At 49.4% G+C, this 27238-nt stretch overlaps 1 protein-coding gene across 1 annotated transcript; it reads left to right on the forward strand.

The window, feature by feature from the left end:
* Positions 1 to 25469, forward strand: RAB44 (RAB44, member RAS oncogene family). The gene is made up of 13 exons (XM_065886373.1): positions 1 to 207; positions 7695 to 7806; positions 9508 to 9682; positions 10897 to 11043; positions 11708 to 11798; positions 12206 to 12301; positions 14300 to 14487; positions 15099 to 16537; positions 19870 to 19951; positions 20977 to 21091; positions 22168 to 22269; positions 23808 to 23884; positions 25379 to 25469. Exons 1-13 carry the CDS (start codon positions 1 to 3, stop codon positions 25467 to 25469), a joined length of 2922 nt encoding a protein of 973 aa, XP_065742445.1.
* Positions 25470 to 27238: the final 1769 nt, after the last annotated feature.

Consider the following 27238-nt stretch of genomic DNA (forward strand, 5'->3'; position numbering starts at 1 on the left):
ATGGAGAGTGGACAGAGAGTGCCCCGAAAGAGCCGGAAGCTAGGCTCCAGCCGCCGGCGGCAGATGCGAGAGCCAGCTGATGGCCAGGATGTCTCTGTGGCCCCCGAGCCAGAGTCCTGGTCCTCCCAGTCAGCTGCAGAACTGCAGGGCTTCTTCCAGGACTGCGGTGCCAAGGAGAGGGGCTTTGTCACTCGAGAGGATCTGGCGGTGAGTCCAAGGCCCCATCCCCCTGAATCCCTTTTCCACAGCCTTCTGAGACTCCCCATCCCAGGAAAGCAGAGCTTGCCTGCTGTTTTCGCTTTCTCTCATCTCAAATTTGCTCTTAGGAAAGGCTAGGAACTTGTTCATACTAATGTGTAAATGATTGATACGGCCTTTTGTGTTACCCTCTTCCAGAAATACTTGCATATTAACAAAGGAAAGGTTTTAGGCCAAAGAAGTAACTTGCGAATGGTATAATTTTTTTTTTTACATCTTTATTGGAGTATAATTGCTTTACAATGGTGTGTTAGTTTCTGCTTTATAACAAAGTGAATCAGTTATACATATACATATGTTCCCATATCTCTTCCCTCTTGCGTCTCCCTCCCTCCCACCCTCTCTATCCCACCCCTCCAGGCGGTCACAAAGCACCAGCTGATCTCCCTGTGCTATGCGGCTGCTTCCCACTAGCTATCTACCTTACGTTTGGTAGTGTATATATGTCCATGCCTCTCTCTCGCTTTGTCACAGCTTACCCTTCCCCCTCCCCATATCCTCAAGTCCATTCTCTAGTAGGTCTGTGTCTTTATTCCTGTCTTACCCCTAGGTTCTTCATGACATTTTTTTTTTTTTTCTTAAATTGCAAATGGTATGGTTTTAGGCCCACTGAGCAGGGAAGTTTATCTTGGGGAGCAGTCAGGGCCCTGGAAATCAAACAATGTCAATGACTGCAAACTTCAATGAAACAGAAGACCAGCCAAGGTTGTACATGCCAAGAAGTAATCTTAGGCTGTGAGCTAGACCAAGATTGGCTGGATTTTTTTTTTTTTTTGGTTTCTCTTCATTTTCTACAAAGGGTCCTATGTGGGCTGCTGGAGTCTCACTGGACCTGTTGTCTCCTCCTGATACTGCTCTATGCTCCAGACTTTGTTCTTCCCCCATCAAAACTGACCCTTCCTATATTCCACCCTCAGGCCCACAAAAAAATACAAATGGCTGATGTTAAAATATAATTTTCAAAATAGTTAAAAAAAAAAGACTTTTGAGTAAATATAAAATCAATACTTATCAAAGATCTATCTAATTCATTATTATTATCAATCAGTGAGGGAACCAGTAAGATGTTAGGACAGGTTCAAGGACCATTTGAGAAGCTGGAATATTTATAGGCAATTTGACAGAAGATTGTTAGGATAAGTTTGCTGAGTTCAGTTTTAAAAATGACTAATATCCAACAGGCCATAAATCTTTGGGGTTATCTGTACTACTAGGCAAAAATTATTTTCACCTCTCCTGGACAAAATCTACAAGTTAACAAGTAACTTCGATAAGTCTGGGACTTCTAATGAAAGGTAAACAATGAGATGAACTAAGTGCATTCCTCTCGTCTAGACAACACTTGGGTAGTCTTTACCCCCATATGGTATTGAAAGGATGTGCTGTCTACCTTTTTGCCTTATTTCCAAGTTTTAGATAATTTCCTGTGATCATAAATAATCTCCAAAGTTTTTTATTTTTGACATAAAACAGTCTGATCTCAGTTGGTTTGACTCGATCATTTCCTTAGATGCAGTGAGGGAGCAAATAAAGCATGTGGACCTCCTTGACTGGGCTCTGCAAATCTAGAGTTTTGAAGTATTGAGCCATTTTAGCTTCTGTCCAGAAGTTTTCATATGGAATCTTAAGTTGGACTTTTAAAACCTCTGTTATTCGCTCTTCTACCTAGAGTGACCATCTGTCCCAGTTTGCCTGGGCTGGAGGGGTACCTGGGATGTGGGACTTTCAGTGTTGAAACTGGGAAAGTCTTGGGCAAACTGGAACAAGTTGGCCTCCCTACTAATATAGAAACCAAGCATAAGACTTTCTCTAGCATCTTTCACCTGCAGCACCTATAAATGTGAGGGACTTCCTCCCTTCTTGAGGTTCCCAATTTTTCTAAGGTCCCTCTCCTGCCCAGAAGTAACCTTCCTTATCACTTGTTTCCAGGCCAGCTTCCTGAGAGAGCTTTGCAGGCATTGCTTCGACAAGTGCACCTTACAGTGGACTTGTCACAATCGATTAAATGAGAATCATCTTTTAATACAACATCCAGTTACACAACTGATCTATTCAACTATATCCCAGTAAAAAGGAGGACAGATTCTTATTGAAACTGTGTAAATAACTGTATTGCCAGAGAAAGGAAAGAGATTCAGGAAAAGTATTGAAGTATTGGTTTCTGAATCAGGAGGGGGTCAGTGAGATTCAGATACCATTTAAAATGTTAAATTTCAGTTTATGAAAGCATAATTTCCTAAACTGAAGGTTAGAGACAGCTCAAGAAGACAGAGAGAAGATTTCCTCATACATCCATAAAAATAAAACAATAGAAAAATAATATCAACTATATTCCCAGCAAATAACCACAACTCGATTTCCTTTAACGATTCATTCAGTTCCATGTAATTAATTCTTCATCTACTGGATCTTGAGTGAGCTGGCTGCTTCTGGACTGAAAAGAGTCCTAGAAATTGTGATCCACTGGCTCAGTCTGAAGGTCGGCTAATGCCAGCTTGGAATCCTGTACCCAAGTAAAGCATCAATAGTTCGTAGAACCTGGTACAGTCCTTTTCCACAAGACTTTGAGTGTGTGCTTTGTGGAAGACACAAACTACCCTGCAGCTTGTAACCAGGCCTTCAGGTAAGGGTAGGAAAGCAGAAATGTGTTTAGTAATGAGACTGAAGGCCTGTAGTTATTACAGTAACTAATAATATCAGAATGGAAGAGAGTAAAATGCTGTATTGGGATATGGCATATAACTATTTCATAAGAGTTTGATTAGTGTTTCCCCTGAAGATAAGAACATATTTTGCATAGTAAAGACATTGAGAAATCTCTAGGGCCTTCCCCTAAAGCATGCAGTTTCTGAAATATTTATATTAAGAGTGTTTTACCTATGTAAACTTAGCCTAGGAAAGGCTGAATATCTTTTCTGATCTGACAGTTCTTCCCAGGATGCTCTTATAATAGTGTTGAGGTACTTAATAAATAAAGAGAAAGATAACCTGACATTTTAATTTTATTTTTTTCTAAACTTAGGATCTGATGTTGGGAAGGCAAAACCAAAAGAGCCATCACAGAAGATAGGGCACTAGATTAAGATAGAATCATGGGATCCTGGGCTTCCCTGGTGGCGCAGTGGTTGAGAGCCCACCTGCCGATGCAGGGGACACGGGTTCATGCCCCGGTCCGGGAAGATCCCACATGCCACGAAGCGGTTGGGCCCGTGAGCCATGGCCGCTGAGCCTGCGTGTCAGGAGAGGCCACAACAGTGAGAGGCCCGCAGAATCATGGGATCCTGGGCAATAGTACTTGGTTTCCTATTTAATCAAAGTGACAATAAAATAAAACATTTTGAAATAAACATAGAAGGCAACACTATTGCAAGGATATTTAGCTCTTTTATAGGGGAAGTGGCTCTGCTTTTTGTTTTAAAGAAAATTAGAACACGATAAAGCCAAAATAAAGCAGAGAAAATTATTCTGCTGAGACATGGAATCAGTTTTCCGGGCAACTTACACAGAAGATTAATAGTAACCCCTTTTTAACCCTTGCCTAGAGCTCTAAGACCAGTTTATCATTTTAATAGAGATGGAGCCAAATTCTAGTTTTGCATTAATATAACATGTGGCAGTAAAACTTTCACAAGATTGATTGATTTTTTTTTAACAAATTTATTTATTTGGCTGTGTTGGGTCTTCGCTGCTGCACACAGGCTTTCTCTAGTTGCGGTGCGCAGGGGCTACTCTTCGTTGCGGTGCATGGGCTTCTTATTGCTGTGGCTTCTCTTGCTGCGGAGCATGGGCTTTAGGCACGCAAGCTTCAGTAGTTGCAGCTGGCAGGCTCAGTAGTTGTGGCTCGCGGGTTCTAGAGCACAGGCTCAGTAGTTGTAATGCACGGGCTTAGTTGCTCCACGGCATGTGGGATCTTCCTGGACTAGGGATCAAATCCTGCATTGGCAGGCATATTCTTAACCACTGCGCTACCAGATTCACATTTTTATAATCTTAAACATCATGTAAAGATAATGTCGGCTTATTTGATAAGTGAAACAAAATGAGAAGTGTAGGAAATTCAGATTAACTAGTTTCTTCACGAAAAACAAATCCAGATCTTATGAAAAATAGAATATATACTTGTATTATATTTACTATAAGATGGAGAAAACACAGATAGCTATTATATTTGTCTTTTGTAAACCAAAATTATTAAACCAATTTAAGTAATTAATTAATCTTTTAAATAAATTTATTTTATTTATTTATTTTTGGCTGCGTTGGGTCTTCATTGCTGTGCACAGACTTTCTCTAGTTGTGGCGAGCAGAGTCTACTCTTCGTTGCGGTGCGCGGACTTCTCATTGCGGTGGCTTCTCTTGTGGAGCACGGGCTCTAGGCACCCGGGCTTCTGTAGTTGTGGCACACGGGCTCAGTTGTTTTGGCTCGTGGGCTCTAGAGCACAGGCTCAGTAGTTGTGGCGCATGGGCTTAGTTGCTCCGTGGCATGTGGGATCTTCCGGACCAGGGCTCGAACCCATGTCTCCTGCATTGGCAGGTGGATTCTTAACCACTGCACCACCAGGGAAGTCCTAAACCAATTCAATTTAATTTAATTTGTCAAAGATTCACCTTAATTATCTGAACCTGGCTCCTTAAAAGTTTTCTGAGTTAGCAATTTCTTGTAAGAGGAATCTTTTTTTAAGTCCAGCACATTGAAAGCATTAGAAGTTCAGTTTCTTTTTTTTTTTTTTTCCTGTGACTTTGGGGGCCATTAGATTTATATAAACATTTATTTGTCTCTACTAACCAATCCACACAAAACCCCTGTGAGAGATGTAGTACTCTAAGTCATTAATACCCAGATACAGAAAAATATTCACACTCACAATGAGAGTTAAGGGCCGTTCTGAATTACAGACATGTAGACACACAGACAGGGCTTCTTTTCTCCAACCCTAGCCACAGGTCAAAAGTAAACACAGAAACAAAAGCTCTCCAGTTCAGATTTCAAAGAGCTGTTCTCCTCCCCAGTGGGCTCAAAATTCTTAACCGATTTGAGGTCACACCTAGAAAAACAAACACACCACCACCAACAACAAAGGATTAGCAAACCAGATTTTCTGTTGTCTCTCAACCAACAGACACTAGGTCTCCTTCATGTATCCCGTGGAGATCTCCAAATGGTCAGTCCATAAAACGGAATTCCCCATCATGGCTACCACCAAAACCAGAAGCAGAAAATCAGTAAAAACAAAAACGTAAAAACTAGAGAAACAGAGTCAGCAAACTTAGAGTTCTGTCACACTTGAGATTCCCTTCAAGAGCCAATGAAAAAAGCTCCTGGGTTCCCAGAGTCCATCTGGGGCTCTTTTTCCAGCAATGCAGTTTACTGGGTTCTGACAGCTGAGTCCACTGGGGCATCTCCATGAACCTCCAAAACTGTCAAAGTAGAATTTCCAAAAAGGTAAAATCATGACCCTTGGACAAAAATAAAATGAGTCTATACCAGAGGTTTTATTTAACTCATTTATTAATGAGAAATATTATGAATGGTTGAAAGAGCATTTTAAAAGCTGGACAATTTAACAAAGAAATGTTAGAATCGGATTGCTGAGATAGATTTTTTTAAAGTTGGTTAATGTACAACAGGCCATAAATCTTTGGGGTTATCTGTTCTGTCAGACAAAAGTTATTTACATCTCTCCTGGACAAAATCTACACGTTAACGTGTGACTTCATTTAGTCTGGGACCCCTAATCAGTACCATGTGTTGAATTAAGTACATTCACAGAATCTAGAAGATGCTTGGGTGGCCTTGGTCCCCCTGTAGAATACTGAAAAGATGTGCTGTCCACTTTTTGTACTTATTTTCAAGTTTTAGATAATTTTCTGTTCAGTATTCATTGCATTTTATTTATAGAAGTGAAAACAGAGCCAAAAAATGTCCAATAGGGGAAAAGTTAACTACTTTTGGAACACCCATTCAAGAGTATGAAGGAGCAATTTCAATGAGAGTTACGGATATGAAGAAATTATGGATAAGAAAAAGGTTCAGCATTATATACATCATAATATGATTGCAGCTATGTAAAATATACGCATCTGGGAAAGGTGGGATGGAATTATTTTCATATGAGGAAAGGAGGACACCTTTATTTCTTGCTTCTTCCACCCTGTTGTCTGGAATAGAGATTTTTGAGTTCCGGAGGCTTCTTGCACCTTCATGTAGAGGGTGGCACTGAGGGACAGTTAAGCCTCGAGCTTGAAGTCTGAGGCCCTGCAGACATAGTGGAGCTGCCACAGCAACCCTGGCCCGAATACTTCAGATTACTTATCTCAGCTTTTATTATTTAAGCCTCAGCTATTTGAGTTTTTCTGTTATCATTTGTTAGTTTGTTTTTGCTGAATGCATCTGAGCCTAATCCTAACCCATATGTAATAAAAAAAATAATCTAGGATTCATTCTGTATTTAACATGAACAAGCAATTCCGAGTTGTTTTTTTAAAATAAATTTATTTATTTATTTATTTTATTCTTGGCTGCATTGGGTCTTGCTGTGTGTGGGCTTTCTCTAGTTGCAGCGAGCGGGGGCTACTCTTCATTGCGGTGCGTGGGCTTCTCATTGCGGTGGCTTCTCTTGTTGTGGAGCACGGGCTCTAGGTGCATGGGCTTCAGTAGTTGTGGTACGTGGGCTCAGTAGTTGTGGCTCATGGGTTTAGTTGTTCCGCGGCATGTGGGATCCTCCTGGACCAGGGCTCAAACCTGTGTCCCCTGCACTGGCAGGCGGATTCCTAACCACTGTACCACCAGGGAAGTCCTCCAAGTTCTAATTAAAATTTTAAACTAGATATTAATATTTTAATGCAGAACATAGTCTGTTATACTGCATCACTGAATAGTTTTAGATAATTTTTTTTTGTGTGTGGTACGTGGGCCTCTCACTGTTGTGCCCTCTCCCGTTGCGGAGCACAGGCTCCGGACGCGCAGGCTCAGCGGTCATGGCTCACGGGCCCAGCCGCTCCGCGGCATGTGGGATCTTCCCAGACAAGGGCACGAACCCGTGTCCCCTGCATCGGCAGGCGGACTCTCAACCACTGCGCCACCAGGGAAGCCCAGTTTTAGATAATTTTTGAAGACTGATAAACACATTCTGGGGAAATTTGGCTACTGTCCTTTATTAGAGTCCTAAAGGGATGAGACTCAGAACAGGTAGGTTTTGATGTTGGATGGAGGAAGGGAAAAGGTGTGGATGAAGTTCAAGGCACTGCTGAGAGGGCGGCCTTGGATAGTGTCCAAAAGCCTCAAGGGTCTGCCTTGAGGTCAGGTTGGCGGTGGGACTCCAAAACTGGGGAGAGGGGAGGTGGAGATGGCTACAGACAAACACACTCTTCTTTTCTGAGGGTGGCCCAGAGCCCTCCCCAGTGGGAACAGTGCCCAACTTACCTCTTCCTTGCAGGTGGCCAAGTTCAGCTTCCTGGGCAGCAAGGAGGAGCCAGGGATGATCTTTGACTGGGTGGATGTGGAGCGGAAGGGACGCCTCTCCCTTGAAGAATTCAGCTCTGGGCTCAGTATGTCTGTCCTGGGAGGGCCTCTGGGGAGTGTGCCCAGCATGAGGTGAGGCTGGGCAGACAGGAAAGACCCCAGGACTCCCTACCAATCACAGGACCTTCATAACATGCCCAAGGGCAGTTCTGGGCATGGATGATGATACAGATTTCTGTGGAGATGAGAACACTTAGCCTGAGTGGGAAGGCAGTTGGTTCGACGCAGAGCTGAGCCTGAAGACTCTAGCCCAGGAGACTTGACATCCTTTCCACCAGAGAGAGCAGTTCATTAGCTGGCAGCTCCCCTGAGCATCCCCCTCCTCCAGAGAGGCCTCCAGGCTTGCTTTCTAATACCTCCCTTGTCATCTCCCCAGTAAATCTTTCCCTTGAGCAAGAAGTTAAGCGCCACCTGTTCTTGAGACCACAGGCCTTGTTTATGCCTGAAGAAGGTCACATTCTAGCTTTGGTTGAAGGAAATCAAGGCCCCAGAGAGCAGCAGAGGGTGATGTTTAGTGGGTGGGGGCTTCCCTGGCCCTTCCTTAGCCCTCACTGGCCAAGGTTACTCCAACACCGGCTTCTCAAGACATGCCCAGAAAGACCTAACGACACCAAAGCCGGAGATGCACAGTGTTCCTGCTGAGCTTGATGGGGGAAGACCTTCTGGCCCAGGGAATGGAAGGAGTGGTGTCCTTGCAGAGACCCTGAAAAGCACTGTTCAGCTTTTAAAGTCTGCAAAGCCATCTGGAATTCTCAGGTCTGCTGAGTGTCCAAGAGTTTGGGGGACAACAGGAAGGGAGGCCAGGAATCTGCATTTATAAGTTGGGGCCACCCCAGGAGGTGGTTGCTCCAGTTCTGGTGATTGAGAAACCAGGAGTAGGGAAGGGAAATGAGGGTCTGGAATCGGGAGTGGGGCAGAGGGAACGTTTTGTCCATGTAGCCCCAAGAGGCCATCTTCACATCTGTGTCCATTGTGCCCACTATACTGGGGACTTCCCAAGGTCTATGGAACAAAATTCAACCCCCTTCCCAGGGCCTACAGGCCAGCACCATCCAGACCCTTCCAATCTCTTGGGCTCACTCAATACCACTCGCCTCCTCCAGCATGCCAATCTGGCTCTTACCTCAGGGCCTTTGCATGTGCTGTTCTCTCAGCCTAGAATATGTTTCCCTAGAAATCCACATTGCTTGTACCTTCTTGTGAGTCACATCTCAGTTCCAGTGTCACTTCCTCAGGACACTCCTGACCACCCCCTCTAAAGTAGACTCTATCTAGTCTCTCAGTAGAAATTACCCTGTTCATTCCTTTAGCTCACTTGGCAAATCTACTTAAAAAAAAAAAAAAAAGTGTCCTTTTCAGCATTCATAGACTGTCAGCTCCACCAGGGCAGGGATTTTGGCCAGTTTTGTCCCTAGCACATAGTAGATGCTCAATAAATATCCCTTGACTGAGTGAAAAGACTATATTGGCCACCGTGGAGCTGCTGTGTGACTTCCAGCAAGTCTTTTGGCCTCTCTGGACCTCAGATGTTCATCTGTAAAAGGGACACAGTGTCTACCTTGAGTAGACTCCAAAGGTTGATGTGAGGAATGTATGACCCTGGCCCTGTAAAATGTGACTGACACAGATATAATGATTTCCCCAATGACTGGAGCAAGGCAAGGTGGGAGGTCAAGGGACTGAGCCGAGCCCCACTCTGCTCCCTTCTGCACCCCTCTGTCTCACAGAGAGCATCTTTGGCTCTAGCCCGAGCACTCACAAGCTCCACGGAAGGAGGCCACAGTCCTTCAAGCGAGGATCTGTGGCCACCAGCTTCCCAGTGCAGGAGGAGGCCGACGCTGAGGAGAAGGAGGCGTTCTTTGCCTTCATGGAGCAACTGGAAGCCAGCCACTCACTTCCCGAGTAAGGCCAGCATGGTTGTGGGTGCAGGGAGAGCTACTGCTGGTCAGTGGGGGTGAGGACTCTCCTGGACACAAGGTCGAGTGGGAGCCACCAGGTAGAGCTGGGCAGAAATCCTGGTTTAGCCACTTGTTAGCTGTGCGACTGTGGGCAAGTAGCCTAACCTCCGACCTCTGTTTCCCCGGCCACAGAGTGAGCATAAGAGCTGCTGTGGGATTAAAGCCACGTGTGGAGAAAGCCTACCCACTAGGAGTCCATCCCACTCAACCTCTCCCTCCCTGTCCTGACCTACATGGTCACTCCTCGGAAGGATTAGCGAGTTGAAGGGTCAGCTCCCTAAGGGGACTCAATTCTTAAAAATACAAAGCTCCCCGAGGGTGCCATACCCTCCAGGGGTATGATGGGGGATGCTTTTCAGGCATGGTGATGCTCTGAGTTGGGCAGGACTGGAGACAGGAGAGCTTGGAGACTGCCTCAGGCTCTGGGCTTTTGGCGTTCACTCATGCTTAGAGAAGGGGCTCCTGCCTAGAAATGCCCCTCTCACACCCCCCAGGTCCCACTGGGTCTGTTAGAACCAGCAAGGGAATCACCCTCGCCTGTCTGCCCAGGTTCTCCCACCCCGCAGGGCTCTGTGAGGACAAGCTCTCAGAGGGTGGGGCAGCTGTTGTGGGGCAGGCAGGGTGGGATTGGGGTGGGGAGTGATTTACCCACTTGGCAGCTTTGGCCTGGGCTCAGCCCTCAGGCATCTGTCTTCATGACTTAGTTAAATCCATGTGAAAGCAGCATTTACTGAGTGCCAACTGGGTACCAGACCCCAAGCCGGTGCTTTCACTGGGTGTGTCTCATTCTCCAGTGGCCGTTTTACAAGTAAGTTCAGAGAGAGCATGGGACTTGCTAAAGGTCACACAGCTAGAGTGGGAGAAGAGAAGACAGATGGAAGCCCTGGGCCATCGGACTCCCAAGTTCCCCCACCCCACAATTAATCACCAAACCATAGAGAGACAAAGTGTTGTGGGGATTCACGAAGGGAAAGGGCACAACTGGGAAAGGTTCCTGGGGGAGGTGGCATTTGAGCTTCACCTTGTAGGGTGTAAATAGATTTTCGTGGCCCAGGTGCCCAAGTCTCTTGGAGTGTTGCCATTAAAACCGAGGAGTGGGGCTCCCCCTGCCTCCTGGTCCCGCCTCGTGTCTAATCTCTGGCTATCCTCCCCTCCCAGGCAGGCGGAAATCTGGCAGCTATGGAGGAAGCTGCAGCAGGAGGAGCCCCAGCTGGCAGGCAACCTGGAGGGCTTTCTGGCCAAGATGAACAGTCGCCTGCAGGAAGCACGGACTGACAAGGAGGTTCTGGAACTGACCCTGAGGAAGTGAGTTGGGGCCGGGGTGCCTTGCCCGGTGTTGGCACACAGTGGGTGCTCTTTACATTTTAGTTGAATCTTAATTGAATTCTCTCAGTTCCAAAGAATGGAGGCCAGGCGTCCACTGCAGGGCTTGGGAGCCAGACGGGCAGAGCTGAACTGGAAGAAGGGGTGACAAAGGGGACCTATTGGGGAGGACAGAGTTAGGCCTTCAGCCAAAGAGGGAATGGTCAGTGTGTCTTGGTGCAGGGCCACTGTGGCACCTAACCCCAGGTCACCACTCACATAGATTACAATGCATGTGGTGATCCTGGGGTTGGTATGGGCACAGCCTTGCCAGGGGGTCTGAGTTAGGGGGGTAGGAGGACAGCAACAGCGGGAAGTGGGGACAGAGTGATGGGGCTTTGGGGACTATGAGACAGGGCCACAGGAACCAACATCTTGATGATGGTTATGGGAGTCGGCATGATGGGATCAGATGATCAATATCAAGGGCATATATGTCAGGAGCTGTTACTGGGATGACTGTTCTCACGGCGACGGGGGTCAGTGACCGGTGGCAGAGTGAGGTGGACAGTGGCATAGACTGCAAACCCAGGCCCAGACCACCTCTGCCAGCAGCAGGGTCCCAGGGTGCTGATGGGCTGCCTGGTCCCACCCCCACCCCTTCCAGGCGGGACTCTGACCACCATCGCGAGGTCCAGCAGCTCTATGAGGAGATGGAGCAGCAAATACGGCAGGAGAAGCTGCAGCTGCAGGCTGAGGTAGGCTCTCCGCGACAGCCAACCTCTCCCCCCGCCCTGAACTCCCCTGCTGGCCAAGCAGCGGGCCGGCCACTGGCCAGTGTGGGGCAGCGGGAGGCTGCTGGGAGTAGATCTTCTCACAGCCCTGAGCTCGTATTCCTCAGAGAGGTGGGGTGGGGAGCATTGGGCCTGGGCCCCCTGCTCACCTCTGCCAGGTCTCGCGTGTCTCCTGGAGCCACTCCTTCTGCTCTCCGGGTTTCTGTCTCCTATTGCCTGAGCCAGGGCAGCTGTCCTAGACCCCTCCTTGTTGAGACATCCTGGACCCTGCACCCTAGGCCTGGGTGGAGGTGAAGTGTGGGGAGAGCCAGCCCAGCCCAGCTGGGTCTTAGATTCAGCAATACAGGGGCTGAGACCTTTCTGCTCCCCAGAGTGACGCCCGGGGCCTGGCCCTCAGCTCCCAGATGCAGGAGGTCCTGGAGGCCAAGGAACGCGCGGTGCAGCGCCTGACTGAGGGCCAGAAGGAGGTGAGTGACGGGTTTCCCCGGGAGCCCAATTTCTGATGATTCACAGACCCTGACACCCATCTCCTGAGGGTTCCCTGGGCTCGTTGGGCTCCTGCATCAGAGCTGGCCCCTAGGAAAGCGATGTCTCTGGCCTTTTTCTGAGATGAGGCTGGGTACTGCAGTGGAAGTACTGGGACATGAGTCAGAAGGTCCAAGTTCAAATTCCTGCTGTTCCAATTAAAAACCATGCATATCCGAGGAAATAATTTTGCTTGTCCTGGCCTTAGTTTCTCCATCTGTAAAATAGGAATAGCCACATCTACTGCATCTCCCCAGCTAGTTGTGTCAAATGAGGTAATAAATGGGAAAGCATTTTGAAACAGGAAAGCACTGGGCAAATACAAAGTCTCAGCATTGGAGAAGCTTGGTGAAGGTGGTGTTCAACTTTCATCTCCATTGTCAGCTGAGTGACCTTGGGCAGGTTTTTAACCTCTCTGACCCCTGGTTTCCTTATCAGAGAAATGGAGATCAGAACTTTTGCCTTAGAAGGCTGCTGTGATGATTAGAGATACTATATTTGAGGGCCTAAGATGGTGCCTGGCTGGTAGTAGGTGCTTTACATATCACAGTTGTTACTGTCGCTGAACCTGACCTAGCTTCCTGGTCAGAATACCTGCTACCCCAACACCTCAGGTCTCATAACCTATAGTCACTTCCAGTTGACATTGTGCTAAGCCTTTGGGTCTGAGACCCTGCCCCATTGTCTCTTCCCTCCTCAACTTTCAGACCACTGACCTTAGTAAAATCACCATCTGTTGTAACCAGGACAACCTGCATTCTTTCAGCACTGGACCAGGTTCCCAGTCTTCCCCACTGTTGCCTTGGCTGGTCCTGCTACCTGGTCTCAACCTCCTGACATGGGTTGATTTCCCAGGTGCCTCTGCAGTAGCTGCTCCTTGGAAACTGAGGCGGGCCCCTTCTGCCAAGGGAAGAGGTTAGACTTTCCACATGGGACCATTTTGTCCTGTCCCCTGTGGATGTGAAGCCTCTCCCCCCAAGGCTATTCATTCCTTCACCCAACAACTATTTATGGTGCAACCACTATGTGCCAGGCACTGTTCTAGGTTCTGAGGAACATAATAGACACAAATGATTCCTGTCCGCAGAGTTATTGTCTAGTCAGAGAGAGAGATGATAAACTAAATAAGCAAGTAAAATCTATAACATATTAGATAGTGAAAGTGCTAAGGAGAATAAAGTAAAGCAGGGCAGGGGGACAGAAGGGTTTTGATAGGGGAGTCAAGGAAGGCCTCACTAAGACGATGACTTTGGAGGAAAGACCTGAAGGAGGTGAGGAGTGGACCATGTGGTATCTGGGGGAAGAGCAGTCCAGGCAGAGGGAATAGCAAGTGCAAAGGCCCTGAGGTGGGTAGGATGTGCTGTGAATGTTCAAGGACCAGCAAAGAGACCTGTGGGCTGGAACAGACTGAGGGAGCAGGTGGGGGAGGAGGCGGTAGTGGGAGAGAAGGTCAGAGATGTAACAGAGGTGGGGTTGGGGGTGGGGAGACTGTGCAGGGCCTTGGAGGCTATTGTGAGGCCTTTACCTTCCATACGGCATGGTCAAGAAGCTCTCCACCTCCCAGTCTTGCGACCTGCTGTCGGATCAGGAGCTCCTTGCAGACCAGATGCACTCAGAGATGAGCAGCCACTGCAGAATACTGAGCAGAGGCGGGTGTGATCCCATGTATGCTTCAGGCCCTTGTGGCACTGGCAGTGTGTGTTTCTTACACAGTTCCCTCTCTCTTCCCCATCCCCCAAATTCCAATGTCTCTCCCAGGTGGGAGGTAATGGAGCTAATTAGGCCAGTGAGGGGGTAACAGCCGCCCCCCGCCCCAATCCTATGTTTTAAGCTGGGTGTCCAGGAGCCTGGAGTCTGTGCCCCACAGGGGCCTTGGAAGGCTGTTTGCTCCCCTGAAGGGCACCTGGGCTTCCCTCCTCCTCACCCTCCACCTCCTGCAGCTGGAGGCCCAGCTCTACCGCCTCAGCAGCACACACCAGGAGGCCAGCTCGGAGAACCAGCAGCTTCGGGAGGCCCAGCGTGACCTGGCCGGGAGGCTGGAAGAGGTGCGGGGGCAGCTGCAGGTGACCAGGGAACACCTGAACGCCACCAAGGGCCGTGTGTCCTGGCAGATGGAGGAGGAACCGAGGCAAGTAGCTGCCACCCCTGGGCTGCGCTGGAGACCAGGGGCTTCCTGGAAGAGGGGAGGGTGGCTCTGAGTTCTCCGAGGCTCTGCTCAGTGCCCAGAGCACACAGACTCCCTCCTTAAACCTCACAACAGCCCTGCCAGGCTGGGATTATCATGCCCATTTCTCAGACGTGGAGACAGACGGGGGAACGTCATGTGCCCAGACACACATGACATATGAATCACACAACTGGGATTCTCACACACACACACACACACACACACACACACACACACAGAGAGAGACGCACACACACACAGGCTAGTGCAGTGCTGGATCCTTGGCAGGTACAGCACCCACTCTACTCGTTACAGGTCAGAGGAGTGGATGGGCCAGAATAGTAGGGAAGGCTTCCTGGAGGAGGTGAGGCTCCATATAGGCCTGGAAGGATGAGCAGGATTGGAGGTGGGGAAGGCTAGGGAGTGTGTGCCAGGACAGAAGCACTGCCAACGGGAAGACTGGGAGGAAGGACTAGCGGTGAGGTGCGCACCCAGTGGTGATGGATGCCGACAGTGTAGGTGTGACCTCTACCCGCCCCTGCCCTGACCTCAGCTTCCCGCACCCTTTCTAGTGTCCCCAGAGCAGGTGAGGAGAAGGCCTCAGTCTCCTCTGAGGAGGCTCCCCTGCCTGAACTGACTGGGGACAGCGATGACTGGGACCAGCTCCTCAGCAGCTTCAGCAGCACCCGCCACAGTGCCCTGCAGCTCTCCAGGAGCCCACCCCCAGCTCCGAGAGCCTCCTCAGGCCCCCAGACACCCCAAGCGGTCAGGCAGATCTCCATCCCAGAGCCGCGTGCTTTTCTCTTTGGTCAGGAGCCACCTTCAGATCCAGATGGGTCTCCAGGAAGCCCCCCTGGGGTGCCTTCCGGGACCGAGGAAGAGAAAGGAGTGAACCCAGAGGGGCAGGACATCAGCCCAGAGCAGACTGGAGAGCCCCCCAGCCTGGAACCCAAGGAGGAGTCAGGGTCTAGCCCTGGGGTCCACTTCCGCTGGGGGCTTCCAGGGGCTCCAGCTGGGGAGTCAGGGGGCCTGGTGGCAGCTGCGCTCAAAGTGCTCATTCCTTTGGAGGATGGGGCCCCTCCTCATGTGACCTCTCCCCCTCCCCAGGCCCCAGCTGGGCCCAGTGAACAGTTCCAGGCCTCATACCCAGATGACGAGGGCTCCGGGCCTGGGCCTGTCCCAGCCAAGCCACCTAGGCAGAGAGAGGCCCTCCATCAGGACCCACATGCCGCTGGCTCTGAGCCAGGGCTGGGGTCCTCAGGAGCTGGAGCCCTCACGGCAGGGCTGGATGAGCCCTCCCAGGGCCTGGAGTCTGTGGGTCAGGCTCCCACAGAGGGATTGGAGCAGGGCAAGCTGAGCCCAGATGCACAGGAAGCTCACAGCCAGGTCCTTGGGCCTGAAGGGCTGCCTGCCCTACCCCACCAGAGTCCGGAAGAGGAGCCCAGGACTGACCAAAGGAAAGCAGGGGACCAAGGAGGGCAGGATTTCAGGTCAGAGCTGTCCGTTGAGGCTCATGGCCTGAAAACTGGGCACCCGGAACTCCCCCAGCACGATTCCCCAGCTGCTCCTCTCCCACCTGACAGAGCACAGGCTCGGGCTGAGGCACAAGCCCCAGCTCCTGAAAAACCGTCACCTTCAAGGGGCTCTCCCCGCACAGGGCCTCAGCCTGGGGATGCAGCAGGGCCCCAGGAGCCCACACAAACCCTCCCCACCAGGGCTGAGCTGGAAGCCCAGCCCAGGCTCCAACCTACAACCGCTCACGCAGTAGAAGAACCAGGGTCCCCTCAATCCAGGGAGCCAAGGGCAGAGAACAGGCCTGAAGATCCAGGAATGGACTCTGGAGGCATTGGGCTGACCCCATCCCCAGGGGACTGCACGGCCAGTGAGTCTTTGGCCAATCCTGATTACGCCTTCCACGTCATCTTCCTGGGAGACTCGAATGTGGGCAAAACATCCTTCCTGCACCTGCTGCACCAGAACACCTTCGCCACTGGGCTGACAGCTACTGTGGGTAAGGGCCACCTGGGGAGGGCGGCAGGGGAGGGAGGGGAGACCTGGGGGACCAGGCTGAAGAGCTGGAGCAGGCCCAGAGCAAGCCATCCCTGAGGAAGCTGTAGGTTCTGCCCTCACCACAGGCCCTGCATTAGACATTATTTTATATGGGCATAATCTGGCTATTTTACTAATCATCTCTAATTACAGGTAATTGGCTTTTTCTGCATTGAACTGTTTAGCTAATAATGTGCCACATCAACAAGGCACCCTGCAATTTAGCCGCCAGCACTGGCTGATGGTGAAAACAAGCAGGTCTCCAGCCACGTGGCCCCTGGGCAGGCCACCGCAGGGTCCCTGCTGCTTGCATTTGCTCAGGACCGACCCTAGGCCAGTCAGCCAGACTGTGGCAGGAAGTGGCCTTTGGCAAGTTGAACATTTTACGCAGAATGTATTTGTAGCGTGGGGTAAGTTAGGAACACAGGTCCCCGAGCTCAAAACCCAGCTCTGCCACTTACTAGTGGTATGAACTTGAGCAAATTATTTAACCCCTCTGAGCATAATGGGGGCAACAGTAGTGCTGACCTCATAGAGGGGCTGTGAGAATTAGTTCAGTTAATCCATATCAAGTTCTCAGAATAATATCTGGCATGTATTAAGTGCTCAATATTAGTTATTTTTATGGTTATTATTATAAGTAAATTTTTGATAATGTCTAATTCAGTGGCTTTTGCAAATGAAATGTCCCATAGCACAAAGCCTCCTTTCTCTAAAAATATTGGGATATGTGGCCACTTGAACATTGCATAGAGCCACAGAAAAGAGTTTGTGGGGACAGCCATCTTAGGAGCAAAGTTGGAATGGTCCACGTCTTTGTGTCCCATCAGGGTGCGTGCTGATGGGGATCAGTGCTAGACCAGTGGATAAAGTTCTCAAACTTTATGTAAGAGAGGCCCCCCAGGAAAAGTTCTTGAAATTTTCTCTGCCTGAGAATCCTCACCTGGGGAGCCAATTAAAAATGCAGACTTGTCAGGAAAAGGGGACCCATAGGAGGCCTGGTCTGACGTTGAACAGGGTCACAGGGTCTGCAAGGCCACCACCCTTAATCACCTAAGCTACTGGTTACTGACCACCTACAATGCACCAGGCATACATGCCTTATTCCTTACATCAGCCCTCCCTGTGATTGAGCCTCTCCCATTATTATGTGGTAAGAAGTTTCTACAAAATTCAGCAGAGAAAAATACAGATTGCATAACTGTAAAAAGACAAGGCAACTTTGCATGCACTGCTAGCCAGCTGGGAGGACCTGAGATCCAGGTGTGTGATCCAAATCTGTCCCACTGCTAGCTGTGGTTTGGTGCCCTTGGTGGCTGTCATCCATCTGGTTTAACTATCACTGGGGACGATTCCAGCTTCCTCAGCCATAAACGTTTCCCCACTCAGCATCACCCTGCTCCATTCCCACCCCCCTTTCTCACCTGCCTCCATTTGAGAACAGGGCTGGTGGAGGACCAGAGCCAGAGCCCATCAAGTTATAGCTGATGGTGCATTTTTTTGAGGCTTCTCCGAATCTACCCCCATTTTACAGATGAGGAGGACAAAGAATTGAAGGCCCAGTTAAATTTCTTGCCCTACCTGGGCTCCAAAGTTCATACCCGGGGCCACCTGCCTTCAAAGCACACGCCCCCACTCCAGAAGTTTTACCCTCTTATGGGTTCAGCCTTGCCCTCTCCCTGGGGTTGTTCATGTAAAACAGCAGATTCCTTGGGAAGCTGAAAACATATTTCTAACAGGTTATGTGGTTAAGTTGTAACATGTTTCAGGGAGGGTGCAGGGGATACATGGGTGGATTGAGGAGGGTGATGGGCAGGGAGGTGGAAAGTGGGAGTAAAGTTACTAAATGCAAGGGTTTAGTTAGGGTTAGGGTTGCTCAATAGATCACACAGTGGGTATTTAAGCAGAAGCTGGATATCATCACGGGAGGTGGGATTGGATAACCTCAGAAGTTCCTGCAGACCCTGGGCTTCCTTAGACCTGGAGGAAAGGGGGCAGTAAGGAGAAATGGAGGGACTTCCCTGACGGTTAAGGGACTCTGCACTTCCATTGCTGGGGACACGGGTTCGATCCCTAGTCGGGAACTAAGATCCCGCATCCCGTATGCCACGTGGTGCGGCCAAAAAAAAGAGAAGTGGATGCTACAGACAGACTTTTGCTTCAGCATTTTGCTGAGGTCAGGACTCCCATCTGCCACTTCTCCCAGCTTCCTGTGGAGAGCATGGGTGTGGGGGGTGGTCTGTGGCTGCAGTCACCACCAGGGACAGCAGCAGGTGCTTCTGGGGGCTGCATGAGAGACCTAGACCTTGAGGAAGGTCTTACCAGCTCAGGGATAATATGAGGAGATGCCCCTTTCTGGAGCTGGTCTGGGCCCTGCAGTGGGCTCAGCATGGACAAAGCAGTCCCTCTCTATCAGCCCCACCTGGCCTGGTGTCCCTGGGAAGGCCTGGTGTCCCTGGGAAGTGGAGGTTGGCTGGAAGGTGCTCCCCAAAGATTCCAAACCTCCCTGGGACTTCACTATTACTACCATATTTCCAGGCACAGGAGGTGTCTAGAACCATGACACAGGGAAGGGTGGGTCTGTGAAATTTGAGGAGCTGGGGCTCAGGGAGGTGAGAATTCATAGTGATAATAAAAATTACCACCTCCTAAGCACCCCCTAGAAATTAGGCTGAACCTTGGACATAAGTCATTTAATCCTCCCAACCACCCAGTGATGTGGGTCTTTTTAAATTGCCACCTTGCAGATGAGGAAGGAAGGCTCAGAGAAGTGAAGTGACTTGCCTGAGGTCACACAGCCAGTATAGCAGCAGAAGGTGGACAACTCACGGCCCAACTGGTCATCCTTGAAGCCAACATTCCTTCCACCCTCCCAGGCTGCTGTCTGGGTAAAGGGGGAAGATGCATGCAATAATTAGGAATGAAACAAGAAGTATTATAAAAAATAAATTAACAAAACTGATTTTCCTGAGTAGCTGAGGAATAAACACTGCCGTGCAGTTGAGAAGACAGATTTTTTTTGTAGAGGTAAAAACAATGCAAGGTGCCTCACGCTGGCCAACCCTCAGGGCGGGAGTGCAGTGGGAGCTGCGTGGTCAGGGAAGGCTTCATAGAGGATGTGGGCCCTCAAGTATGGATGGGATTTGGAGAGCAAAAGGGAAGCCCAGCAGCTGGAGGTTCCCATCCCACCCTGGCTGGTATTGGGGACAGGTATGTATTCAGGCAGGCCTCAGCTGCAAGTCTGGGATGGTAACTTGAAGTCAAGTAAGCTTGACTCTCCTCTGTGTGTCCTAGGAGTGGATTTTCGGGTCACAAACCTGCTGGTGGACAACAAGCGCTTTGTGCTGCAGCTCTGGGACACAGCTGGCCAGGAGAGGTAACGAGCACTGTCGACATTACCGGCTGAGTCTGGGCTGCAGAGGAGTGGAGGGCAACCCCGACCCTGAGGAGTCCAATATGGGCTAAGAGGCAACCAAGTGCAAATGCAGCTTCTACCCCTGATGATTCAGGAGGTCAGGGATGGAGAGATGAGTCCAGATCCCATGCAGGAGACAGGACAGCAGACCCAGAGTTCCCCTCAGCATGGCGGGGCACCTGTGATGGCCATTCCAATCGCCTGTCCTTCTGAAAACGCTGGCTTTCCACTTTCTGGTTAAGCCGTAGTGATCAAAACTGAAAAGGCACATCTTCTGTGACCCAGAAGTTCTACTTCTAGAAATTCATTCTATTGATAAACTCGTACATGACTATAATATCAAAGGGACCAAGACTGTTCATAGCAACACTGTTTATATTATGAAACATTGGAAACAAACTAAACACCATCAGTAATGGACCAGTTAAATATATTAGAGTCTCTCCACACAATAGAATATTATGAACACAAAAAAGATGGAGGACCCTCTTTATGTACCAATAGGGAAATATCTTCAAGACATTTTATTATGTGGATAAAACAAAGTACTGAATATTAATAGGTACAGTGTTTTACACTGTATTTGTTTAAACAGTACGTATAGGGGTATGTGTGTGTGTGTGTACATATACATTTATGTATCAATATATATATATAATACCTCTGGGAAACTATTTAAGAAATGGGTAAAATAAACTTCTTGCTATCAAAAAAAAAAATGGGGAACTCTGGCTGCCTCTGGGGGTGGCTGCAGGATGAGGGTGGGGTTGGCTGGGAGAGACTTTTCACGGGGTGCCCTTTGGTACCTTCTGAAATTTGAGCCATGAGGACTGTTACCTATTAACAATAAGCACACTGTAAGAAGGAAAATACATGCACGTTCTCTTTGGGAAGCAATTAGAAGCAGATGGAGTGGCTGAGGCCTAGAGAGGTCAGGGCTTGGGGTCAGGCCGCCTGGCATGGCCTGATGCGGACTCTCTGGGCAGGTACCACAGCATGACGCGGCAGCTGCTCCGTAAGGCTGATGGAGTGGTGCTCATGTACGACGTCACCTCCCAGGAGAGCTTTGCCCATGTGCGCTACTGGCTGGACTGTCTCCAGGTGAGCCGATGGCTGCTGGGGTTGGCCCCAGTGTGTGGAGTCAAGAGGGAACTTGTATCCTTCCCACTCCCTCTTTTCTCCCAGGATTACAAATGACACAGCAGACATATGGGTGACATAATCTACTGAGGGTATGTGGCTGGATGGGCTGGGAACATAGTAGTCCAAAGAAACTACAACCACATAGTACGGTCTCCAAAACAAACTCTTTCCTTTATCCTATGACCATTTTTTCCTATATACAGAAGCTCTGTGATGTCTTCTTAACACCTGGGGATAATGCAAGTCTAGTGCCACTCTAGGTGATCATTCCTCTGTTCACACATCTCTAGTTCTTTCCCCCACGTACTTACTTGCTGTATGTATACATGCTGAAATTCTGCAGTATGTGCTAGCACAGAAGAGGGGTATGAAGAAAGATATGTTGTCTTCTCTCTAGAAGTTTCTAGTCTAGTTGAAGAGATGCAAGAGAAGCAGGATAAGGTGATACATGAGGGGAGCTGGGTTCTGGGTTCTGATAAGACCTGGGTTTGTATCCCAACTATCCCATCCCAACTCTGTGACCTTGGACAAGTGACTTAAACTCTCTGAACTTCAATTTCCCAACTTTTCTCATAGAGCAGTTGTGAGGATTAACTCATATAACTGCTTTCAGCACAGCACCTGGTATACAGTAAACTTTCAGTAAACAGAAGCTATTATTATTATTATTATCCATGACACAATTAGGAGATGAGCCAAGGCAGCCTGCATAGTCAAATGCTGGGCTGCTCAATACAGGCAGGAAAGAGGAGCATGGACAGGAGCAATCTAGGAAGGCTTCCTGGGGGAGGTGACTTTGAGGTTGGCCTTGGAAAGTGGGTGACATGTTTGCAGGCAGAGAGGTTCGCTGCAGATGGAAGGGAAAGTGTCAGAGGTGGGAAGAGTGTGGAGTGGGTGTGATATGGAAAGGTGGGCATGTGTGGAGGGAAGTGGCACACAGTCAGCTTCCTGGAGAGTATGGCCAAATCTACCCAGGGCCTGGCACACAGCAGGCGCTCAACATGTGTTGCTAAGGGAAGATGTTCTGTGTACAGGATGTAGTGTCTGACAGCGTGGTCGTCCTTCTCTTGGGAAACAAGACAGACTGTGAGGAGGATCGGCAAGTGTCCACCGAGGCTGGGCAGCAACTGGCCCAGGTGAGTACCTCGGCATCAGCCACTCCCCCAGCCTGGGTTGCGCAGACCCCTCCCTCGAGGGTAATGAATAGGTCACCCTGGCTGATACCACAGAGAAGGATCCATTCCTGCCCTTGCTCCATCAAAGACCGACAGCCTCCCACACACCCGGGGCCTAAGACCCAAACACCAGAAGGTAACAGTGGGCATGACGTTGAACCTCACTGTTGAATTAGCAAATCCCCACAGTGTCCCTACCTACCTAAAAATATCTTCAGAGTCAAAATCTTTTTAAGCTTCACTTAAAATTCCCAATCAAATCTTAATTTTATCTCTGGTCTCCAATTAACATAACATTCCTTCTAATTTATTCTATCTTAAGACCCAAATTCTTCCCTGGGAAGATTGCATCAAAAGCCCTGTCACCAGGGGACAGTGGATTCTATTTATTTATGAATAGAACTGAACTACATTCCAGAAAATCTGGAGAATAATAAAAGTGGAACAAAGACTCTCGCTCCCTGCCCTACCTCTGACACCACCCCTCTTGTCATTTCCATATCGTATTTCCTTCCTGTTTCTTCTCTCATTTCTCCTGATCATGAGGTCATCATTGTGACTCCTGGTTGGTGGGAACTTTTTCCTCTTAAAAGTAGTAGCTCAAAAAAAAAAAAAAGTATCAGCTCATCTCCTTGACACAGTAATTCCTCCTCTAGCAATTTATCCTAAGGAAAGAGTCAGAAATAATAATTCTTAAGAGAATGACGTACTGGATACCCGTGTATTATGTATAATTGGACATTTGTATGAGGATATTCTTTACAGTGTTATTTATAAGAACAAACCTTTGGTGGTTAATTTGTGGAGCTTCATGTGAGAAGCTAGCATTTGCCATTAAGAATCCTGTTCTAAAAAATATTTAAGGGTGTGGAGGAAATGCTTACTATATAACGTGAAGTCAGAAAAGCAGCTGCATCTCTGGGTATAGGTTAGGTTGAATCAGTCACATCTGATATTTGACTGTTTGGTGTCTATCAAAACAGCACTTTCATATGTTTAACCTAAAGTATAACGATGTTTAGCCCGCCCCCTCACCCCCCAATAAAAGGGTTATATAAAACACAATGGAAATATACACTCGAATACTAACAGGAGTGTTTTATATTTCTACTTTTTATGCTATATTTTCAAATATTTCCCCCAATTAAATATTTTTAAAATTAAAAATACATAGAAATAATGACTTAAAAATGTCCCCAAGGACACTTCTCCAAGTTGGGACACAGGCTTCCCACCGTCACTCTGAATGCTGTGGAGTTTTCTAGGTGGCATCATTGATACCTTGTCCAGCCATGGTGGAGAGACAGTGGGCAGAGGGGCAAGGCTGGGGGCCATGGGCCACAAGGAGACGGAGATGGGCTGCCTCACCGGTTGGGGTTGCCTGGGGGTGTACTGGGTGGGACTCTGTCTGATGATCAGGTCTTTGGTGGTGGGCACTGCCACCTAGACGCTCAGTGTTCTCCCCCATGGCACCTGTGCCCCTATCTGTCTGGCTGCAGGAACTGGGGGTCTCCTTTGGAGAGTGCAGCGCTGCCCTGGGTCACAACATCCTGGAGCCTGTGGTGAACCTGGCCCGGTGAGTGCCGCCCTGCTGCTCCCCGCCCAGAATCTTCTGGACAGCCTTCAGCTGACTCATGTGGGAGGGGAAGGCCCATTCCGAGGAAGCACCTGTGAAAGCACAGGGCTCAGGAGTCTGGGGAAGGAGAGAGAACACTGCATGGAGTCTCCTCACTCCAATTCTACCAGTCCTGTTAGCTGCATCACCTCTGGGAAATCTCCCGTCCCCTCTCTGAGCCTTGGTGCAGTGGCCCAGGGGCAGGGTTTGATCCCTGGTTGGGGAACTAAAATCCCACAAGCCAAGCGGTGCGGCAAAAAAAAAAAGTAATAATAATGCAGTGCATTTAGAGTAAAATCAAAATGCCTCTCAGTGGCCTGTATTGGCTCCAGTGCCATCTCCCTGCCCGCGCCGCCCCCCACCCCCCCCACCCCCGCATAAGCTTCAGCCGCTCAGAGGGACCCTCCCTGACCACACCCCTCCCACCGCTATGATTACCTTCTCTGTGTCCTTCAAAGCCCTTCTTGAAAAAAAAAACAAAAAAGCCCCTCTTGACAAACTGTAGTTACACATGCATTTGTCTGTTTTCTTTTTGCTGCCTGCCTTCCCTCCCAGGCTGTAGCTCCAGGAGGGCAGGGTCATGTCTGTTTTGTTCAGTCCCTCCTCCTGGGGCCTGGCACATACTAGGTGTTCAATAAATGAATGAAGTGAGTGAGGGGGGAGGGGTATTAGACCAGATGATTTCTGGGCCCCTTCTCTGACAAAGCAGCTAGAGTGAGCTTGCTAAACTTCAAACCTGATCACGCCAGATCCCTCCGACAGGAAACTGCTCAGTGGCTTCCCTTTGCTTTAGGATAAAAGCCCATGTTCCTGAATGTGGCTTCCTGGCCGGCAGAGCCCTGAATCCCTGCTGCCTCCAAGGCTTCTTTCTGGCCATTTAGTCCTTAGGCTCTGTGATTTAGGACAGAGCCAGGCACACAGTAAATATATTGTGAATAAATGAATGAACGAAGGGGCTTTGCTTCCCCAACCCCCAAGCTCTCTCTCGACGCTGAGCTTTTGCCCTCTGCCTAGAACACACCCCTCCCTCTTTTCTGCTAGTGAACCCTTGTCCACTCCTCAGTCTCAGCTCCATCTCTGCCTCCTTGTTCCCTAAATCCCTCCAGGACCTGGTGTGAAGTCCCTCTGTGTGCCTCCCCATTCCTGGCTCCTGATCGCCCCTTCCCCTCTCTGTCTCTCTCACTACTCAAGGCAAGGACATGATGGCTTCATTGTCATAATCAGAGTCCCTTGCGCCTGGCACACAGTAGGCTACAGAGAATGCCAGAAAAGAGACAGGAAGCCGAAGTCTCCGTGGCCCCATTTTTCTGGTGCCATGTGGAACGCAGGACAGGGGCACAGCAGCTGGGAGAGAGGAAGCTCGGGGGGGGCAGCCCCCCAGCTGCACCCCTGGGCCCCTCCCTGCTGCCCCTGGGAGGTGAGAGAGAGGATTGACGCCCAGGAATCTTCACGCAGGTTACTCAAGATGCAAGAAGACCGCCTGAAGGGCTCACTGGTGGAGGTGGCCCCCGAGAGGCCACCCAAGAGAGCTGGCTGCTGCTCCTGAGCACCTGGCCTGGCCAGGTTAGGCGGGCCACCTCCCTGGGTTTCCTGTTCCTCGGATCCTGTCCCACCTGCCTGGACACAGCAATGACAGAGACAGCCAGCTTGGAAGTTCAGGAAAATCCTCCTCGGGTCAGGACTTGGATCCCAGGGGAGTGGCTGCACTAATGCTGTCCTTTGTACTCCAAAGGACTTTTCTGAGTAATAAGACTGGTAGTGGGGGGAGGGGGGGAGGTTAAAACTCTTTAAAGAAAGAAGAGTCTAGAAAAGTGACTTAAGGAAAATACACCACAATATTGGCAAAACATCTCTGGGTGGTAAAATTACAGGGTAAATGTGTGAGGGTGTTTTCCTTCTTATATGTATTTGTATTTTCAGATCTTCAATAATGATTGGGTATTGCTTGTGTAGTCAGAAATAAGAGCAAATGTGGAAGGGTGGGAGAGAAACTTTTCAAAGAACTTGCTTTGGTGCTGATTACAAATTGATATGGCCTGTTAATCACAAAGTACACTGTTTATTAAAGCAGCCCCACTGTTCTATGCCTGGCAAAGCCGGTGAACCTTGTCACAGTCACTGTATCTGTGTGCAAGCATGGGGTTCTTTCGAGCAGAATCCGATTCCTGGGGAAGAGCGATGTTCTGATGGCCCCTGATATGCTCCATCCCCCCTGTCTCCCTGAGCCCCAACCCCACTCTCTTTCCCCAAGATGTGCCTCTAAGGGGCCACATTTGGGGATCCCACTCCTGGCCCCATGCCATGGTGCCCCTGGTGCAGCCCTCTGCCTTGAGGTGTCAATCTCCGGATACACTTGAGGCGCAGCTGGGGTGTGGCTGGTGGAGCCTGGGGAGCCACAGGGGAAACTGGATTCAGATTATTCAAGGGTCCCTCTTTGGAGCGTTTGTGAGAATTCCCAGAATTGCACAACATTTGCCTCCTGAAAGGTGGCTGCACATTACAGCCTGGGGCTGGGAATTTCAGTGCCCTTAGGGAGAGTGCTTTGAGAGTCTCAGACAGCCTCTTGGTGATGGACTATCTCCTGTCATCTGTGTTTGCTATAAATGTCGGTTGTGTCATCTTACCGTTAACCAAAATAATGCTCACCAGGTACTGCGGTCCAGTGTGGGCAGGGTGCTGAGTTTGGTACTTTGTAATCATTCGGGTACTGGTGACTTCCTCAGCTGAATCAGAGGAAACCTCAGTTGCATAGACACAAGCAAATACAGTTCCGGAGGCAGAGGGTAAGAGAGAGAGAATGAAGGAGAAAGAGGAGGGAATGAGATAGAGGAAAGAGACCTCCAATCAATTTAATCAGAGTCTCTACTCTTGGCCCCTATCCCTCTGCTCAGTTCTAAAAGACTGAGCTCTCTGTCACTAAAGGCATACAAGCCAAAGCCAGGTAACACTTGGCAAAGAGGTGAGGTGGGGAAGATTCAGGCATCAGAAGCCACCAGAGGGTTAGATTAGATGCCCTTAATGGATCCCATTCAATCTCTAGACTAGCAAATGCAGAATGATTCCTGTGATCCAGCCATTTCTCTTACTGGTCCCGCTCACTGATTCTTCCTTAGCTCCAATGTCTTCTCCCTTCCTGGATCCTGTCAGCCCACAAGCCTCCTCCTGTTCTGAACAGGTTCTAGGCTGTAGTAGGCTCAGAGAAAGACAGAGACAGACAGAGAGACAGGGAGAGGTGAGCTGGAGTAAATGATGCCTGGCCCTGGCTGAGAGGTGGGGGGCAGGTCCTACTGTTGTTAATGGCTCTGTCTCAGGGGT

This window comes from Phocoena phocoena, chromosome 10, assembly GCF_963924675.1.
Source record: "Phocoena phocoena chromosome 10, mPhoPho1.1, whole genome shotgun sequence".
Taxonomy (NCBI): domain Eukaryota; kingdom Metazoa; phylum Chordata; class Mammalia; order Artiodactyla; family Phocoenidae; genus Phocoena; species Phocoena phocoena.